This window comes from Mus caroli, unplaced genomic scaffold, assembly GCF_978045245.1.
Source record: "Mus caroli unplaced genomic scaffold, Mus_caroli_1 scaffold_14, whole genome shotgun sequence".
NCBI classification, from domain to species: domain Eukaryota; kingdom Metazoa; phylum Chordata; class Mammalia; order Rodentia; family Muridae; genus Mus; species Mus caroli.
This window is the reverse complement of record NW_028227269.1, coordinates 97,213,112-97,230,678: the sequence shown is the minus strand read 5'-3', so window position 1 is coordinate 97,230,678 and position 17,567 is coordinate 97,213,112. Positions and strand designations below refer to the sequence as shown.

General features: G+C 46.2%; 1 protein-coding gene across 9 annotated transcripts in view; it reads left to right on the top strand.

Annotated features, from left to right (window-relative positions):
- Positions 1-16,585, top strand: part of Foxn3 (forkhead box N3) — a 370,218-nt gene extending 353,633 nt beyond the window's left edge. For all 9 annotated transcript variants that reach the window (XM_085830613.1, XM_021179586.3, XM_029484504.2 and 6 more), the window contains one exon: positions 9,764-16,585. In XM_085830613.1, the coding sequence (XP_085686739.1) occupies positions 9,764-10,310 (547 nt within the window). In that variant the 3' untranslated portion in view covers positions 10,311-16,585. The remainder of the gene's footprint in view (positions 1-9,763) is intronic.
- Positions 16,586-17,567: the final 982 nt, after the last annotated feature.

The window sequence follows — 17,567 nt, the reverse complement described above, 5'->3', positions numbered from 1 at the left end:
TGTCTTGAGTCTGAAACTGTTATTGACATAGATGAAGTGTTACTTTTATTAGCTGATCGTTACACAGCTTGTATTTGCTGGGTTCCTTTGCATATAATTATGATGGGGAAACCTCCCCGTAAGAGCATCTGTCAATAGTGTAATTGACTCGGCCGTGTTGACTTTTTACTCAATAACCTCCAAGATTGGCCCATCCTTAGACATCGGAAAGCTGCTTATCTTTACATTTGCTGGGCCGTAGCGTGCTCGGGACGCAGCCCCTCACGGTCACTGCTCACCTCTGCGCCCTGCCTGCTTCTGCTACTGCTTTTCCTGGGGGGAATCCCGGCAGGGGTGCCACAGAATGGCTGGAAATGATGTCAAAGTGCCTGCCTGACACCCATGAGATTCAGTTCCTAACACAACAGATAACTATATGAGAGAGATTCTATCTAGCGGAGCACGTGATCACAGACCTGGGAAAAGAGGCAGAGTTCTTTCCACTTAGTGCCCTGTGCTGCCTCCCAGGTAGGGAGGCCACAACCCTGTCGGGTCTGAAACAGTTTAGTTTTCATTTCAAGATCCTTTTTTTAAATACAGAAAGTTGGTTGTGGTTTTTTGTTTGTTTGTTTTTATTTTTATTTTTACTGTACATGTGTGTTTCGCCTTCATGTGTTGCCCACTGGAGACTAAAAGAGAGAGGGTGTTGTGATTTAAGAACGTTGTGAGCCACCACGTTGGTCCTAGGAACTGAGCTGTGGTCCTCTGAAAGAGCATAAAGTGCTCGTAACCACTGAGCAGTCCCCAGGCACTCTTTAAATGTTACGTGTCTGGGGGTGAGGAGCATAGAGGTCAGGGCTATGTGCAGGAGCCCGTTTCCTCTCCCCACTGTGTGAGTTCCAGGGTTTGAACTCAGATCCTCAGGCTTAGCAGCAACTGCCTTTACCAGCTAAGCCATCTCACTGGCCCTTCGGGGCCACCCCGATGAAAAGGACCTGACTCCCCCAGTTTTCCCAGAGGATTGAGAGAGTGGGTATGAGGTGAGCCCTTGTAGGGCAACAGCGTCCTGAGTCTATGCAAAGAAGCTCAGGAAACAGACTCCTGGGTGTGGCTCAGAGAGTCACAGGAGACCTGTGTGGGTCCCATGGATTATTGAGTTTAGCACAGCTGTGAGCCCTGCGCATAATACCAAGTCAGCTCCAGTGCAGATGCTTACAATAGATGTGAGGAGGCCCATAGCCTCCCAGGTCTCCTTCCCACGAACCAGAGGCTGGGTCCTGAACATCAGGAAGTGGCTTTCGCTGAACCTCTGCCACCTTTAGTGCAGGGCAGGCTTGTGGTAAGGCTTTAAGGAGTGATGCAAGTCTAGCCTCAGCATGCACCACCGTGAGGAATTTCCCCGTAGTCACCATATGAGACTGCTTGATTTCATTTGGCTCTCTAAGAACCTTGAAGACATTTCCGAGGAACAGGAAACAAGGCAGCCATTGCTGCTGGTCACACTACCAGTTCTTAAGGTCAGACCATCTGGAGAACCCTTCTTAGCCAGCTCTGCTCCTGGTCGCTTGGAGATGTTCCAAGGGTGTAGCATTGGTGGATCCTAAAGATAGAAGTAGAGGGGTCTCTTCACACACTGTGTTGTGTTATATTGTTGTGTTGTGTTTTGCAAGACCAAGCAGCTGTTGTCTTTTGTCTCTAAAACTGTAACCTTCAAGGTAGCTTCAGAACATAGTACTAAATTATGTGTGTTGGGAGATGTGGCCCCTTTAATCCCAGCACCTGGGAGGCAGAGGCAGGCAAGTCTCTGAGTTCTAATACAGCCTGCTCTACAGAGTAAGTTCCAGAATAGCCAGGGCTACACAGAAAATCCCTGTCTCGGGGGTCGGAGGGAGATAAGTTTCAAGGCAGAAGAAAATATTAAAAAGTGAGGTGGAGAAAGAATCCAAAGAAAGCCATCAGAAAGAACATTAGAGTCTCTCCTGGGCCTCATCCCAGCAACAGTTTTTGCCCGACTCCTCAAGCCCAGTGGTCAGCACCCACTGGGGCATTCTTCGTATCTCTGCTCCGTGGCGCTGGCTAAATGTCTTTGGAAGTTCTGATGGTTCCTCTCTTCCCCCTGTATCTGAAGCTCCTCAGCTCCTGCAGATTCGGGGTAGGCCACTAAATGTGGGAGAGGTTCAGGACCTTCCTTTCCTGTCTGTGCTCTGTGAGAGTCCCACAGTCTTTAAAGGGACATTTGGATGACTTATGGTCATCTCACCAGCCCTTGATCCTGATTTTTTTTTTTTTTAGGAAGTATTGGGCATGATGGTACACGCCTTTCACTTAACCTAGCACTAAGGTGGCTGTAAATTCAAGACCAGCCTGGTCTACATAGCAAGATTTTTAAAAAGAAAGAGAGAAAGAAAATAGAAAGAGTATGTTACAGTAATGACAAGATTCTGTCCAGTCCCACTTTGCTATATCTTATAATTAACAATTTTTGAATGTCATTTCCGGAAAAAAAAATTCTATCACCTTAAACTCACTGAAGTTTTTTCTAACTTTTTCTTTACTATGATGAATTGCGTAATAAATTTGCCACCTCCACACAACACTTTGATTTCTCAGTGCTTACTACCTTGACTCATTGCGTTTTAACATCTTGCTGGAGTGGTACCTGGTATCTCAGACGAGGATTTGCCATTTTGTTTCTGTCGCCCGTCTCTCTAGCTCCGTCCTTATCTGGTTTCTGTGTCAAAATTATGTTAGCCTCGTAAATTAAATTGAGCATTCACTCTCATTAATCACTCCCCCCACCCCTCTCTATATGAAATCTAACGTCTTTATTGCCGAATTGTTGATGGAACTCATTTGCAAAACCGTGTGGTGCTGGCGTTGTCCTTGCAGGATGGTTAGTGATTAGTGTGAGCTGTGTGGTGATTATATGGTAAGTAGGCTAGGTATTTCCTGTTGAGCTAATTTGGTAACTCTGGGAATCTGTCCATTTCCCCAGATATACAAGTATCTTGGCATAAAGTTATTCTCGGTATTTACTATCTCTTAAAATATCTTTCATAGCTTGGTGTTTTTGAAATTTCATTTGTATCTTCTCTTTTTGCTTGCTAATACTGTCATTTTTCTCTTTTTACCCGATTAGTTTAAGAGGGATAGGTATCTTTGTTCAAATGCATGTGTGTATGTGTGTGCATGTGTGTATGTGTGTGCGTGTGTGTGTGTGTGTGTGTGCATGTGTGTATGTGTGTGTGAATCAGGTGAGTGTGGTCCCCACAGAGACCAGAAGAGGGCATCAGATCCCCTGGAGCTAAAGTTACAGGTCATTGTGAGCCACCGCCTGGGTGCAGGGAACTGAACCTGGGTCCTCAGCCAGAGCAGCCCGTGCCCTTAACCACTGAGCCATCTCTCCAGCCCCTTCTTGACTTTGCTATCTCTTTTCCTTTCTCTTTAAACTCTTTTCTCCACAAAGCTTAACATTTTAATTTCCTGCAAACCACAGCCTTGTTGCACCCCGTGATCTTAAGTAGTTTCTACTTTATTCCTTCTATGAGTTACACATATTTTTAGAAGTATATATATGACTTTCCAAACGAAAAAAGGGATAGTATCTTCTTACTCTTCAGTTTCCACTTCACCATTCACCATGAACTTGAATGCACGCTGATGTGAGATTTCTTGGAAATTTGAGACATTGAGGCCTAGTCTGAAAGCCCTAGTACTTACGGTCAAGTATAGACAGATAGTATAGTTTAGTACAGATCAATTTTTAAGTGTTCCATGTGTGCTTTTATTTTTAAAGTGTCTTTTCCATTGTTTATTTGTTTGTATATGTGTTGACACCGTCTATATAACAATCGTCTGTGTGTGCCTCTGTGTGTGTGTGTGTGTGTGTGTATGAGAAGCCTGGTTGGTGCTGAAAGTGATGTGTGAAAATCTCCCCATCACACTGTGGGTTTGGCTATTTCTTCTGGTAGCACTCAGGCTGTAGGAGATGAATTTTGAAGAGGTTTTATTGCAAGTACTCATTTTGAGAACTGCTTCATCTCCCTGGCTAATAGAATATGAGTAGTCCGTTATAATGGCGTCTGGCTTACAACCTGTGCTTTTATTTCCTGTGGCTGCAGCCGCGTGACCCAGCTCTCCCACGTGCGAGGCCTCTCTTCCTCCATTAGGTTTAGGTTCTCCCCTGATTAACAGCGTGCTTCGTTTTTATTTTAAATCCACACTACCAATTTCTACCTTTCCCACTAGAGGTTCTTAGCCTTTTGTTGTTTTGTTTTGTTTTGTTTTTTGGTTTGGTTTGGTTTGATTTTTTGAGACAGGGTTTCTCTGTGCAGCCATTGGCTGTTCTAGAACTCACTCTGTAGACCAGGCTGGCCTCAAACTCAGAAATTCACCTGCCTCTGCTTCCTAAATGCTGGGATTAAAGGCGTGTGCCACCACACCCGGCTAGCCCATTTTTATTAACATATTTGGATTTGCTTCTGGCTAAGTTTGCACAAACTTGTGTTTATCCACAAAAGATGGGAACTCCCGCTTTCCATCCCTCCTGTTTGCAGGTTTGGAAGTTACATACCATGCTTCTCTTTCATCGTCAGTCCTAGGACTTCGGGTGGGAATATCTTAAAATGCTCCATCAGTGTCTTAACTTTGGCCAATACCAAACTTTTTGAATGTTTTCACTTTATTTCTCTCAAATGCTGAGCTAATTTGCCCAAATTCTTGGCTTCTGTTTTGCTTTTGTTTGCTTTTGAGCTCCCCGTAGCTGCAATCCAGTCACCGTTAGCTTACACCTTTGCTAACTGTTTCTTCCTAAACCCCAGGCCTTCTTTTTGACATCACGTTCATGGTTCCCAAGTAAGAAGTTCCTTTAATGAGGGGCTGTTTGTAGTTAAAGCCTTGAGCTTGGGTCTGCTCCTGCTCTGAAAGTCTAAGTTGACAGCCTTTTTTTTTTTTCATCTTGAGAATGTTGTACACACCCATTTGCTGCATTTCCTATAGCCATCTCCATTCCCAATGGTACGTTCTTTCTACCACGTCTGCATCTCTTCGTTGCCCAATTCTTGAGTCTTGAAATGGCAGCAATAGTCCTACTGCCTCGTCCTTCCAAGTCCTTTGTGGTTTGGGTTAACTGGTTAGATGCTGTGGTTTGGGTTAACTGGTTAGATGCTGTTGGTTAGTTGGTTGGTTTCTTTGGGTTTCCTGTGACCTTAGTTGTTTGTTTCTTGGCTTAGGCTTTTGGATTTGATAGTGATAGGTAGGCATGGGTTTCACTGTTTATCCTGATAGCACTTAGTGGCTGTTTGAATCTGTAAATGGGTTCCTTTCTTCTGATCTAGAAAATTCTCAGCTATTAATTCAGGTGTTTACTCTTCCTGTGCCACCCCACTAAAAATCCAGCCCAATTTATGTAAATGTTCTTGTGTTCAGGTTTTGGTCTTTGAGACATTGTCTCATCTAGCAAAGGTTGACCTTGGGCTCTCTATGTAGGTAAGGATGACCTTGCATTCCAATCTTTATCTACCCAAGAGCTTGGATTATAGGCAGGTAGGGGTTTTGGAGCCTAGAGCTCATTGGTGGGTTGGGCTAGCCTGTCTGTGAAGCCCCAGGGATCCTCCCACATCCACTGCCTCAGCGCCGGGATTGTACACGGACTCCACAGCTCCCAGCTTTTACACAGGTGCTAAATAGGCTTCCAGGACCCGGCCACCTCCTCAGCCCAGCCCCTACTCTGGCATTCCCATCTCTTAACCGAACTCAGCTACCGGGTGTATAATTCATTTTTCAGTCCTTAAAAGAGGGTCTTGTGGTATAGCCCAGGCTGGCCCGGAGCTTACTACCCTTCTGCCTCAGCCTCCTGAGCACCAGGGTTACAGGGCTCCCCTATCTCCTGTGGTTCCTCTTCTGTTTATTTTAATCACTGACCTCTCGCTCACGGTCAAGTTGTCTCAGCTTGTGCAGTCTTTGTAGGTCGGGTTCTCTGGTTGTTTCTCTGTTCCCTCTCCAGCTTATAATAGTGTATTTCCCTTGTGCTTAATAGTTTTCTAAAATGATGAACCTGGGTTCTGTGCTCGCTAATTAGTCGGAATTCTCTGCGGTTGGGTTTGAAGTTCATTCTTCCAGAGAAGATTTGCTTTTCAAACTTCTGGAAGCCTGGGGGGACAATGTCCATTTTAACTCCCTTGGAGCGACCATAAAATCCATGAAGCTGACAAAATCAGTTTTCCACACACACCCCACCCCCATACCCCCATTCACCTTACTTCCTCCATCAGTCTGGACTCCTGCCCCGGTCCCTCCTCCATCAGTCTGGCTTCCTGATTGACCCCCATTGTTCACCTTATTTTTAAAACTCTCCATCTGTACGTAGAGATTGGGAAGGGTGGATGGCATCCATCCAGAGGACAGCGCTGGTTCTCCTGCTCCACTAGGGTCCCCAGTGTCATACTTGGGCTGTCAGGGTCGCACAGCAAGCATGGTTTTGCCAGCCCGCATTATCTAGTGAACTCAGAATACCTTTAAAATCTATACCTGCACAGGATCTAACACCTTCTGTGTTGTAATCAGAGAAACCTCTTCTACACGTGCCTCCCTTACCACCTGGTCAGAAGCACAAGTCCCTATCCTGGCCCTTGTGGTCGCCTTTGTAGAAGATCATTGCACTGCCTCGGATCCCCTACTTCCACGATCCTTATGTTAATTCTGTCTGCTTTCCACCTTTGGCAAGGGGTCAGTCAATGCCTTAGGAAGGCTACTCTTCCAAAAGACAGCCAGTAGGTTCCATAGAGAACCAACCCATGGGTACCAGGTAACCTGTGCCATTTAAGTAGGAAGGGGCAAATGATTAAGGGTAGGGAAAAGCACTAATTAGCATAGGCTGCACCTCAGCTTCTTCGTTACAAATGTTGATCATTTTTGGCTTGAACTACTGCTAGGTCTCACTGCCTTTATTCCCGAGTAGTCAACAAAAGAATGAACAACAGGTTTGAGATTCAGAGCACGTGGCTTCATTGGGCCTGTGGTTTGAACTCCTAGGGTCCTGGCAAAATCAGGTGGCTTTCATTTATGCTAATCTGTGATCACTGGGAAGGTCACAACTTATGAATTCAGCCGACACTGAGAAACTGCAGGCATTTTCACTGTAGCGCATGTTAATTCGAATGAATGGTTTGGGGTTTTTGGTTTTGAGGAGGAGACTGTAGCTAGAAATGCACCTTCCAACATGTTCAGGATGGCTGATTTCTTTTAAGCATTTGGTGTCCCGTAATGGCAACCCCCCTGCAGCAGGAGGCACTGGACACCAGCTCAGTGCAGCTGGCCTATGCCAGCAAGAGTCACAGGCCGCCAAGCTATTAATAATTGAAGGAGCTTGTCACTCCCTGCAGAGTTTGGTGTGTAATTTATGGATTATAAACCCGTGCTGAAATCTCCGAGAAAGTTAATTTCATTAAGTAAGAATGAGATCGGGCTATAATCCAGGTCTCACAGCCGAAAGGTGCATCAGTGTGCCTGTCTTCAGCCAGAAAGTCCTGGCTGTGTGTGTGCTGGTTCTGTCTGCACAGCGCACATCCTCCTTGGGACTGCGGGGGGGATGTTCCAGTTGAACCATCTAGTTTCAAGAACTCCATGTGGGAGGGGTCTCGGGGCACTCTGCATTTTTGTTTACCCGTAGAAGGCTGAGCGGGGTGGGGCTCCAAGTCACATGTGGATTACTGTCAAAGGGAGACCCTGGGTGCTCCCTCCCACAGCACAGAATCCAGGACCGTGGGAAACCCCTCTTTCCTGCCCCGCTTATCTACATGGGCTCTCAGAAGAGGTATCTACTTAAAGTAGTAAGCTATCAGGCTTGGAGCCCTGTCTCTCATGGCGTCCTTCCTGACATTTCTCCCTCCATCCACCCTCAATGTTTTCATGAAAAGGAAAGACTCAAGAAGCACTGCCCCTCAGCCAGACCCACCCACTAGGGAGCAAGTTAGGCCTTGTCCTGCCTCCTGCCCCAGCCCTTGGTTTTCTCGCTCCTAGTGTTCGCTCAGCCGAAAGCTACATACATTCTGCTGACCTGTGCTACTGAAGTTGTCCTCAAGTCTGGGGTTATTATAAAACATAAAGATTTGGGGCTGGGAGGTCCTCAGCAGGCCTGACAACCCAAGAGTGATCCCCATGACCCATGCAAAGGGGACAGGAGAGAAGGTCTCCATAAAGTGGCCCTCTGACCGCCACATGTGTCCCCCCACACTAACATCATTCACACACACAACCCAATCATGGCCCAGTTCTCTCGTCCAAATGTATTTGGGTTCCCTAAGAAACTGTTTCATACTTAGGTAGAAGTTTGTTTTCTATTTCATAGTATCTATGCTCAACACAGAAAGATAGGGAAAAGCACGGGTGGAACGTAGGTTTTTATCTGCTTTGGGTAACGATTGAGAGCTAGCTATGCAGTTAATCACGTTTGTCTGTATACCTGTAGTGCTCCCCCAGAATCTGTGCCGACCATGTTTATGCACCCAGTACACAGCCCGAAAAGGAAATCGAGAGGATGAGGAGGGTGTAGAGGGCAGGCGCTAAGGCTCGGGGCTGCATCCTGAAGCAAGCCCTTGCATGATGAGTTCTGGGTTCCTATCCTGGGACTTAACTTTGTCTTTATGCTGGATCCCTTCATCCTTCTGACAGAAGAAGGAGACTCTCCAGGCGATGTACACAGTGGCCATGGGAAACAGCAGGGACCTCATGGTGGGAAAGGAGAGTTAGGAAAAGACAGCGAGCAGCCACAGAGAAAGACCTCCGAGCCAGCCTGGCACACTGTCACCATTTTGCATCCTCACTTTTGCCAGAATATTCCCCATTCCCCGGGTCCCTTTCCCTTTGGCTATAAGTAACCCTCGCCTCCTGAGCTCATCCATCCCACCAGCATCCACCTACCCCGAGCATCTGCTCTATGCCAGCTACATCAGGAAGGCAACAGAGAGCACAGTCACTCTCCCTACCGCAAAGAGGAGACAGGGTGGTCAGTGGCCTCCTAGACATAAAGACACACAACACAAGAAGCAATCCAGGGCCTGAGGGGCACCAGGAAAGCTGATGTGAAGTTCCGGCAGGGAGCCATTTTATCGGGGATTGCAGGAGAGAGCTAGTCCAAGTGGTGCAGCCAGCTTATATTTCGGTTTCAGTACCAACTTCATCCTACACTGTGGCTTTAGTAAGTCACTTCTTAGCACTAACTTCTGAGCTATGTAAAATAAGGAGTTAAACATGATTATGGGCTCAGTGGGGCATCTGTTTGTGGTGAGCTCGAGCCTCACACTTCCATGATTCAGCCTTGATGGCTGTTTTATTGGCTGTTCCCCTGGGCCCTCTCTCACATGCTCAGCGATTGGCAGATTGAGTGGGTGACTGTCATCCAGAAGGCAGGCTCTTTGCCACATGTCGTATTTAGCCTTCTGATAAATGCAGCAGTGCCAGAAGAGAATATGCCATTGACTCTGTGGTGCCCAGCCAGCATCTGCTGGCAGTGGCTTTCTCCACAGTGCTGGGACTGGTGTGTGAACGCTTCGTCTGCCTGTCACCTCAAAAGTATTGTTTTAACAACTCAGACGCACAGGTTTGGAGAAGGTGTCATTGGGAGCGGGGAGGGAAAACCAAGAAAGATAGGACTAAGGATTGGGGCCCCGTCTGCAAAGCTCACACACCTGTTAGCCATGTCTTGGAATTGCTAGCAGGGTTTGCAGGAGCCCAGATGCCCCGAGTCTTCACCAGATGTAATTTGTTGTTCCCTCTCCGTCTTCAGGAATAGCATCACCAGTTGCCGGATGCGGACTGAGAGCGAGCCGCCATGTGGCTCCCCAGTGGTCAGTGGTGATCCGAAGGAGGACCACAACTACAGTAGTGCCAAGTCCTCCACTGCCCGGAGCACCTCTCCCACCAGCGACTCCATCTCCTCTTCCTCCTCCTCAGCCGACGACCACTATGAGTTTGCTACGAAGGGGAGCCAGGAGGGCAGTGAGGGAAGCTTCCAGAGCCATGAGAGCCACAGTGAACCGGAGGAGGAGGACCGGAAACCCAGCCCGAAGGAGGGCAAGGATGCCCTGGGGGACAGCGGATACGCATCCCAGCACAAGAAGCGCCAGCACTTCGCCAAGGCCAGGAAGGTCCCCAGCGACACACTGCCCCTCAAAAAGAGACGCACGGAGAAGCCGCCCGAGAGCGACGACGAGGAGATGAAAGAGGCGGCCGGTTCACTCCTGCACTTAGCAGGGATTCGGTCCTGTTTGAACAACATCACCAATCGGACGGCCAAGGGGCAGAAAGAACAAAAGGAAACCGCAAAAAATTGAAACAAGTCTCTGATTTGTTTTGAACTTATGGCCATTTGGTTTCAGCATGTCAGGAGATTTCTAATGATTTGTGGCAATATCAGCAATTTTTTTCTTTTTTTTTTTTCCTCTTTTCCTTTTGTTGGTTTGGTTTCTTTTCTTTCTTTCTTTATTTCTTTCTTTCTTTCTTTTGTTTTTTAATTTGCCCCCCACTCCTTTGTTTTTGGACCCTTAAAATTTTTCTGTTTAAAGGAGATTGAAGCCATAGAAACTCATATTGACACTCAGCCGTTTTACAAAAGCTTTTCTTTATCTGAATACAAAAACCGAAAGAAAAAAAAAAGCCAAAATTAACCGTTGCTTCCTGCAGCCTGTCAGAAACCTGTGGCTAAACCCACAGGGCTGTCCATGTTAATGCCACAGGGACATGGAGCACCACCTGGGAGGCACGCACGCACGCAGAGTTGTCACTGCTCAGCCCAACCCTTAGGTTTAAAAAGTCCGTTGTGTTTGGAGTGAGGCTGGGAAGCAGTTACAGAGACTGAATAGCCCTTGTCCCCTAGGGGATAACCCCATGCTCTGGCCCTGGCATCCCACAGTACCACAAATGCCATTGGCCTTGCTGTGTGGCAAGCCCAGGGCCTGGCTGCCAGTCCTCTGTGTTTCTTAACCTTGAGCCTGGTAACATCTCCCAAGTTGAATACTAGACTGTTCAGGTATATTAGGTGTCAGTGACTGAGGTGGGAAAACAGGGATCGTTAGAGCCATTGATAACCACTGAATTCTGCTCTATGTTAAATTAAGAAGACTTCCAAAGCCATAAGCCTGAAGGTTGGTCCTGTGTGTGTGTGTGTGTGTGTGTGCGCGCGCGCGTGTGCGCGTGCGCGTGCACACACAAACACACGACTTAAAGGTGATGCAGAAAACAGGCTGTGCCCCTTAACTGCCCAAGAAAAAGCAATCATGCCCAAGAAATGACAGTAGCTGTTAAGAAAAGAAAAGTGGTACAGATTTTTTTCCTCCTAAATAATCTGATCCAAGTTGGGGGGGGGGGGCTACAGAAACTGCCATTAGTATTACAGTGTCTTTTTATGAGATTAAAGGCACATTGATGGACTCAAAAAAGCAAGCAAAAACATGACACACAATACAACTCCTGTACTGTCCTCAAAAAGGGTTTGCAATTAATATCAGTACTCATTTTTTGCAACAAAGAAAAACAGAACAGATCAGTGACTTTCACATTCAGCCAGTGTAGCCAGCAGAAATTTCTGATCCACAAATGCATGGATTCCTTTGAAGAAAAAGAAAAAAAAAAGAAAAAGGAAAAAAAAAAACCACAAAAACAAACTTTTTTTTATTCAAAAATAACAAAGTTCTTGTAAGGTAAATAATGTATTTAGCATGAAGCATGAATTATTTTCATATAAATATAGAGAATAGAGAGAAGACTATGCCTCTAACTTTTAAGCCCTAAAGCTTAGAGGCCCTTTGTTCTTTTTCTTTCTTTCTTTCTTTTTCCTCTTCCTTTTTTTTTTTTTCTTCTTTTTTTTTTTTTTTTTGTTATTATTTTGTTTGGTTTTTTTTTTTTTTTTTTTTTTTTTTTGAAGCAGGTGTTTAAGGTTTAACCTTCTTCAGGGACAAATTCTGACTCTTGGGGAACTTACTCTGCAATATAAATTATCTTCATGCTCTGGTAGGGGCTTGGATGGTTGAGCTCTGTACTGCCTTGTCTGCACTCAGCCCCGACCCCCTCTGATTCTCTACTGAAGAGTGTGTCCTTCCCTATGTCTGTATGTGTTTAACACGACGCAATAATTCGAGGGCAAACTTAGTGTGTACGATAGACTCGAGAGAGTTATGGGACGCTTACTTGAGGAAAATCCTTACCGTGATCTGGTTCTAGGAAAAAAGGCAGTGAATAATTATGCAAATTCGCCAGAAGAAGGGGAAACACGCTAATGGGCCTTACTGGGTGAGGGTAAGAGATGGGTACATGGGTAGGAGGAAGTACGCCATCGAGGGGTTGGATGGAGCAGCCCCGAGCGAGCGAGCAAGCGAGAGAGCGAGCGTTCTACTGTGACAGTGTGATTGCGCAGTGAGGAGGGGGCTGGCCACCTCTGCCACTTCAGCACAGTAACCACCTTGGGACTAAGACCACCTAGATAGTGAGAGCTGAACAACAACCAGACCATGTCACACAAGCCAGAAACTCCAGTTACCTTTGCCAAAAAAATAAAAAGAAAGTTTTTTTCCTTGAGGTCTAAACGAGAAATCCCTAAAACAATATGGCCTCCCATCCAAATGGAGGGAACATTTAAAAACAAAATCACTACCGTGGCTCAGGGTCAGATATTTGGAAGTGAGAGGAAACTAAAGTGACCTTGAACTCTTGAAACAGGGCAGTAGTGGGCCTTTAAAGCTGTGTCCACCCAGCTAGTCCCAGGTTCCATGGCAATGGCGGCAGCCTGGAAGGTTATCTGGTGCACTTCCCCCTACCTAACCTGAGGGCAGCTTTTGGGTGGGAGGGGGGCACCCACTTTAGGGCAGGCTAGATTTACAATCCGCAGCCTGGGCTCTCTCAGCGTGAGGGTTCGGGGTTAGATGAGAGCACGGGTGTGTTCTCCACAAACCTCTGGCACCCAACAAGCCATCCACAGCTCTGGAACCCTGAGCCACGCTTTGGTTTCTGCTGTCAACTTACCAAGTCCAAAAACTCCCCACCCCCACCCCCACCCCCACCCCCAAGATGTTCAAACTCAGACCTGAAGGTGAAGGCAAGCACTCAGCACTGTTTCTGGCAGGGGACTTCTTCCGATGCAAAGCCCACACGGGCTGTCTCCCCTCGGTTCATATTTTCTGAAGGGGCAGAGGCCGCTTTCAGAGATAACAAGATGCAGTGTGTGTGTGATTTTCTTTTCTGATCTCGCTGAGATCTGGAAAACTATCTTATACAAGTGTGTTCTGAACCCCAGAACCACTCCGTTTGCATAAATACCTCATCGGGCAGCTTTCTAAGTGTTATTTTCCTGAGCCTCTCTTGGCACCTTCGTTGGAATTTTCTGGAAGACTTGTTGGGGAAACTTTAGTAAGGGTACTGTTTTCTATTTTCCTTCTGTTTTGGGCGGCATACGCATTATGCATAACCAAAACAACGGCTCAATTGTGTTTAACTCTGTATTTTGACTGTTGAGGCGAAAAGCAAAGTCATCAATGTGTATGTGGCTGTTTGTAGCGAAGTCTGCCGAATGAGGCTGTCCGTGTCCTTAACAAGCCAAGGGGCAGGAGGCACCCTCTCTTTCCCCTTCCCCCAAGAGCAGTAGAGAATTTAAGCACAAGCCTATTTGTGAAAGAATATTTTGCTTAAGTGTAATTCACTTTAGTGTTGGACTTCCTTCCCAAATGTCAGGTGTTCTTTTAGCTTTCAAACTAGCCTGTGTATCCATTAGTCTGACAGATCGCCTGAGCATCATTAAAGGGATGTGGTGGGGGGTTTTTGTTTTTTTGTTTTGTTTTTTGTTTTTTTTTCCTTGCATTTCTCCTGTGGGGAGAAGTGGCGGGTTCATGTGTCATTCCAGTATCTCACGGACTCACATGGGGTGGGGGGAGGGGCAAGTGGGGAAACTATAGCAATATCCGCAGATGCTTTGGGAACACATAGCACCGCGACATAGCAACTGCCGGCTGTCAGCCCTCAGACACAGTTAAGAGAAGAGAGAGACTCGCTTTCTTTTCTTAGGTGATGCTCACATCCACGTGTTTTACCCCGCTCCTGACAGTCTTTCCTCATTCTCTAGTACTTTTTGGAGAAAGGGTCTGCACCGTACATAGGTTTTCTTTCTAATATATACATCACTAAGCTCCTACTTCCCTCTGCATCTCCAGCCAGTATGGTTTTTTTTTTTTTTTTTTCAGGAGTTCTTTTAGTAAAGCTGGCTCTCTGAATCTAAAGCTGAACCAAAACCACACTCGGATTGTGGCATAAGGAACCCGTGGTCAGGAAGACTGGGGCAGGTTTCCATCTTGGGGCTGAGTCTTTCAAGGAGGGATGGGTTGGCGCCCTTTCCCAAGAGCGGGTTTTTCCTGTAGAGTCACTAGCCTGTCTAGTGCCTCCTGTTCGCAGCAGTTCCGACCACGGAGCTTTCTTGAAGGACGATTGCATTCTGTGGCGCCCGAGCAAGAGATGGACTGGTTTTGGTGCTTACAGTCCCAACACAGCAGGCCCGTGTGCAACGTCCCAAGCCACCAATGTGGGTTTTATTGATGCTACTCCAACCTCTGTACTGTCCCTTGGAGGGTGGAGGAGCCTATGACATGATGCCAGAGCCAGAGTTGGGGGCGAGTGACCGGAATGGGGAGTTTTCCCATATGTGGGATTAGACTAAATTCAGTGTGATTTGTCTTTGCCCTTTCAAACCTTATTCAGGTTGGGACTCATTTCTTTCTGGTGGATCACAGCTGCCCAGATGTGTAGATTGATCTCTATGTTCTATAGAGAAATCCTTTTCTTTCATCTTCAGCAGGGTTTTTATTTCATTTTTATTTTGCCACCAAAAGAAAACATTGGAGCATACGTCCCCTCTTGATTGTGACTTTCCAGTGTTGACTGTTCAGTTCTTTGTGTTGTAGGTCCCAGCCCACCAGTACTATATCAAACACTGTTAGGCTCATGATGCAGCACTGTGATCTAATTTAAATAATACTTTTTTATTATTTATACTACTATATATAATATACATCAACACTTTTGCTATATAACCTAAGTGATAAACCCCTTTTTTTGGTTACCTGTCAGACTCTAGACTTTGCTTTCTATTGCAGTTAACACAGTTACAGAATTGTAATGGTGTCTTGGTTTTTTATTTTGTTTTGTTTCCTTTTTTTTTTTTCCTTTGTAACGGAATGTGTAAATCAAAGTATATACATTGTGTGGTGTTCCTGTTTCTTGGGATGTCATGAGGAGTTACACACAGCATTCAGTGTTCTGTATAGACCCGCCCACCTTTGTGAATTCATCTGTTAACAACTCCTCCTCCTCTGAGAGCACGCCAGCCACGGTGGCTAACTCCCAGCGTCCTCTCTCCTGCTGGCTATTCTTGAATTAAGCACAGACTCGTCCACTCGGTTGCTTTATCATGAATAATGGGTGTGACTTGGTCACTCTTCCGCCCTTCAGCAAACAAGTGCTAGCTTCACTGACCAAAAAATTAAGGAAGGAAAACACCATTTTTAAAACGATCCACCTTTTCATGGCCGAGACGGATGTTAGTCTACGGTGCTGCCTCGCGCTGCCGAGCCTCCGGAACGAGCCCGCTGTGGAATGACCATTTCTGACTTGCTGTGGGATGCTCACAAGCACCCTTCCTGTCTCGTTAGTATTGGAATCAAGACTCTTTATTTGGACTCAATACAGCAGTGTTCCTCCACTGTGTTGTTGCATTTGCAAAAGTAGAGAACATGCCTTCTCCACCCTTTTGCAAATAATTGATACTCCATATTGGATTCTCAAAAGACTTCGATATGGTGATCCTGTCAAACCTAGAAATTGTATTATCTTTTCATACCTGATTTCCCCGTTTCTCCTGTTTTAGAGGAAACAGCACACTTTTAGTTACAGACACAGTCGCCATTTCTAGAGTATGTGTGTTGAAGCCATCCAAGGTCATAGCTGGCGCAGCCAGCCTCACTCCATCGTTCTCACTGCCTGTCCTGCCATGGTGAACATGGGGAGAGAAAAAGAATCTGTGTGTGTCTGGGAAACAGCTACATCGACTTTTTATTTTTACTACTCTGATTCTGTAACACTTCTGAGTTTTGTTGTAATTTCACAGAAAACAAGACCACATGATAAAGCAGAAGACCACACGGTTTGTGGCTGAATCTTAGGGTCACCTGACCTTTCCTGGCCAACAGGTCTACACGGCCAAATTAATTTACAAGAGTAATAATTTCTTCAGAAGCCAATTTTTTTTTTCTGTATTTCTGTATAAAACTGCCAATATCATGAAGAGAAGGGGAGAACCGGAAAGGAGAAAGAAAACGATGTTCGGTGGTGTTTGCGTTTAGCCTAAAGCAGCGGTGTGGAGATGGCTCCATCAGCCGAGCTCCAGGGACTTGGTGTTGCTTGGGAGGGATCCAAACAGCATTTTGCGTTCTTCATGTGTAATCATATTGCCAAAGACAAACTACTTCATCATTTATTGTAAATAACACTTCCCCAGACCTACCATAAAGTTCTGTGATGTATTGTCTTCCAGTTGCAATAAAAATTACTGAGTTGCATCAATTGAAAATAAGTATCGTGTGTTGTGTAAACAATATCTCCATGTGCAGGTAGGCACTGAGCCATAGAAGTATGTGTGGGCATGTGTGTGTCTGTCTGTGGTGTGTAGTTTCTACTAGCCTGCTTTAAGCTCGGGGGGGGGGGCGGTGACCATGCTACCAGCCATCACCCTAGTTCCCTTGGATCCACAGATGAAAAACACACACACACACATTAGCTTATTTTTAATAGGTTTTTAGCTTAATGGTCAAGCACTTCTAAACCACCCGTGGCTAACTTTCCCTTACCTTCACTCCCAGCTCAACACCTCTGAATCTGCCCTCAACTTAGCTGCCCTGTTACCTTCTCCTTACCTTCTTGCTCAGCACCCTAAACCTGCCCTCAACTTGCTTGCATTTCTAATCTGCCTGCCTGCTACCCTAGGCCCAGTCAGGGAAGCTGAAGCAGCCAATGGCTATTCTACCCAAGATCTCACACATGGCTGGTTATTCTCCCTCCAAAGCATGGCAAATCTTCTTTCCCTCTCCTGGGTCTATTAGTCTGCCTTCAGGAACCTGGAAGTCCCCCCTATTCTGCCCAGTCATCGACTGCTAGCATTTTTTATTGATCAATCAAGAACCACTGGGGACCAGGACCTTCAACATTCACACACAGCTTCCTCCTCAGAGCATCAGATCTACTCCCTACGTGCATGTGTGCACTCAGATATCAGTGGAGGCCAAAAGGGAGCATCAGACTCCTGGGCGTTACAGGAGTCTGTAAGTTACCCAATATGGGTGCTGGAAACTAAATCTGGACCCTCTAGACTTGATCTTTTGAGACAGAGTCTGTCAAAGTTCATCAGTTAGCTAAGCTGGCATCCCTGCAAGGTCTAGGACCCCTCTGTTTCTGCCTGGGGTTAGAAGCATGTGCATGCTTTTATGTATGTATGTAATGTGGATAATGGTGATCTGAACTCAAGTCTCCAGGCATGCCTTTTACCACCTAAGCCATCC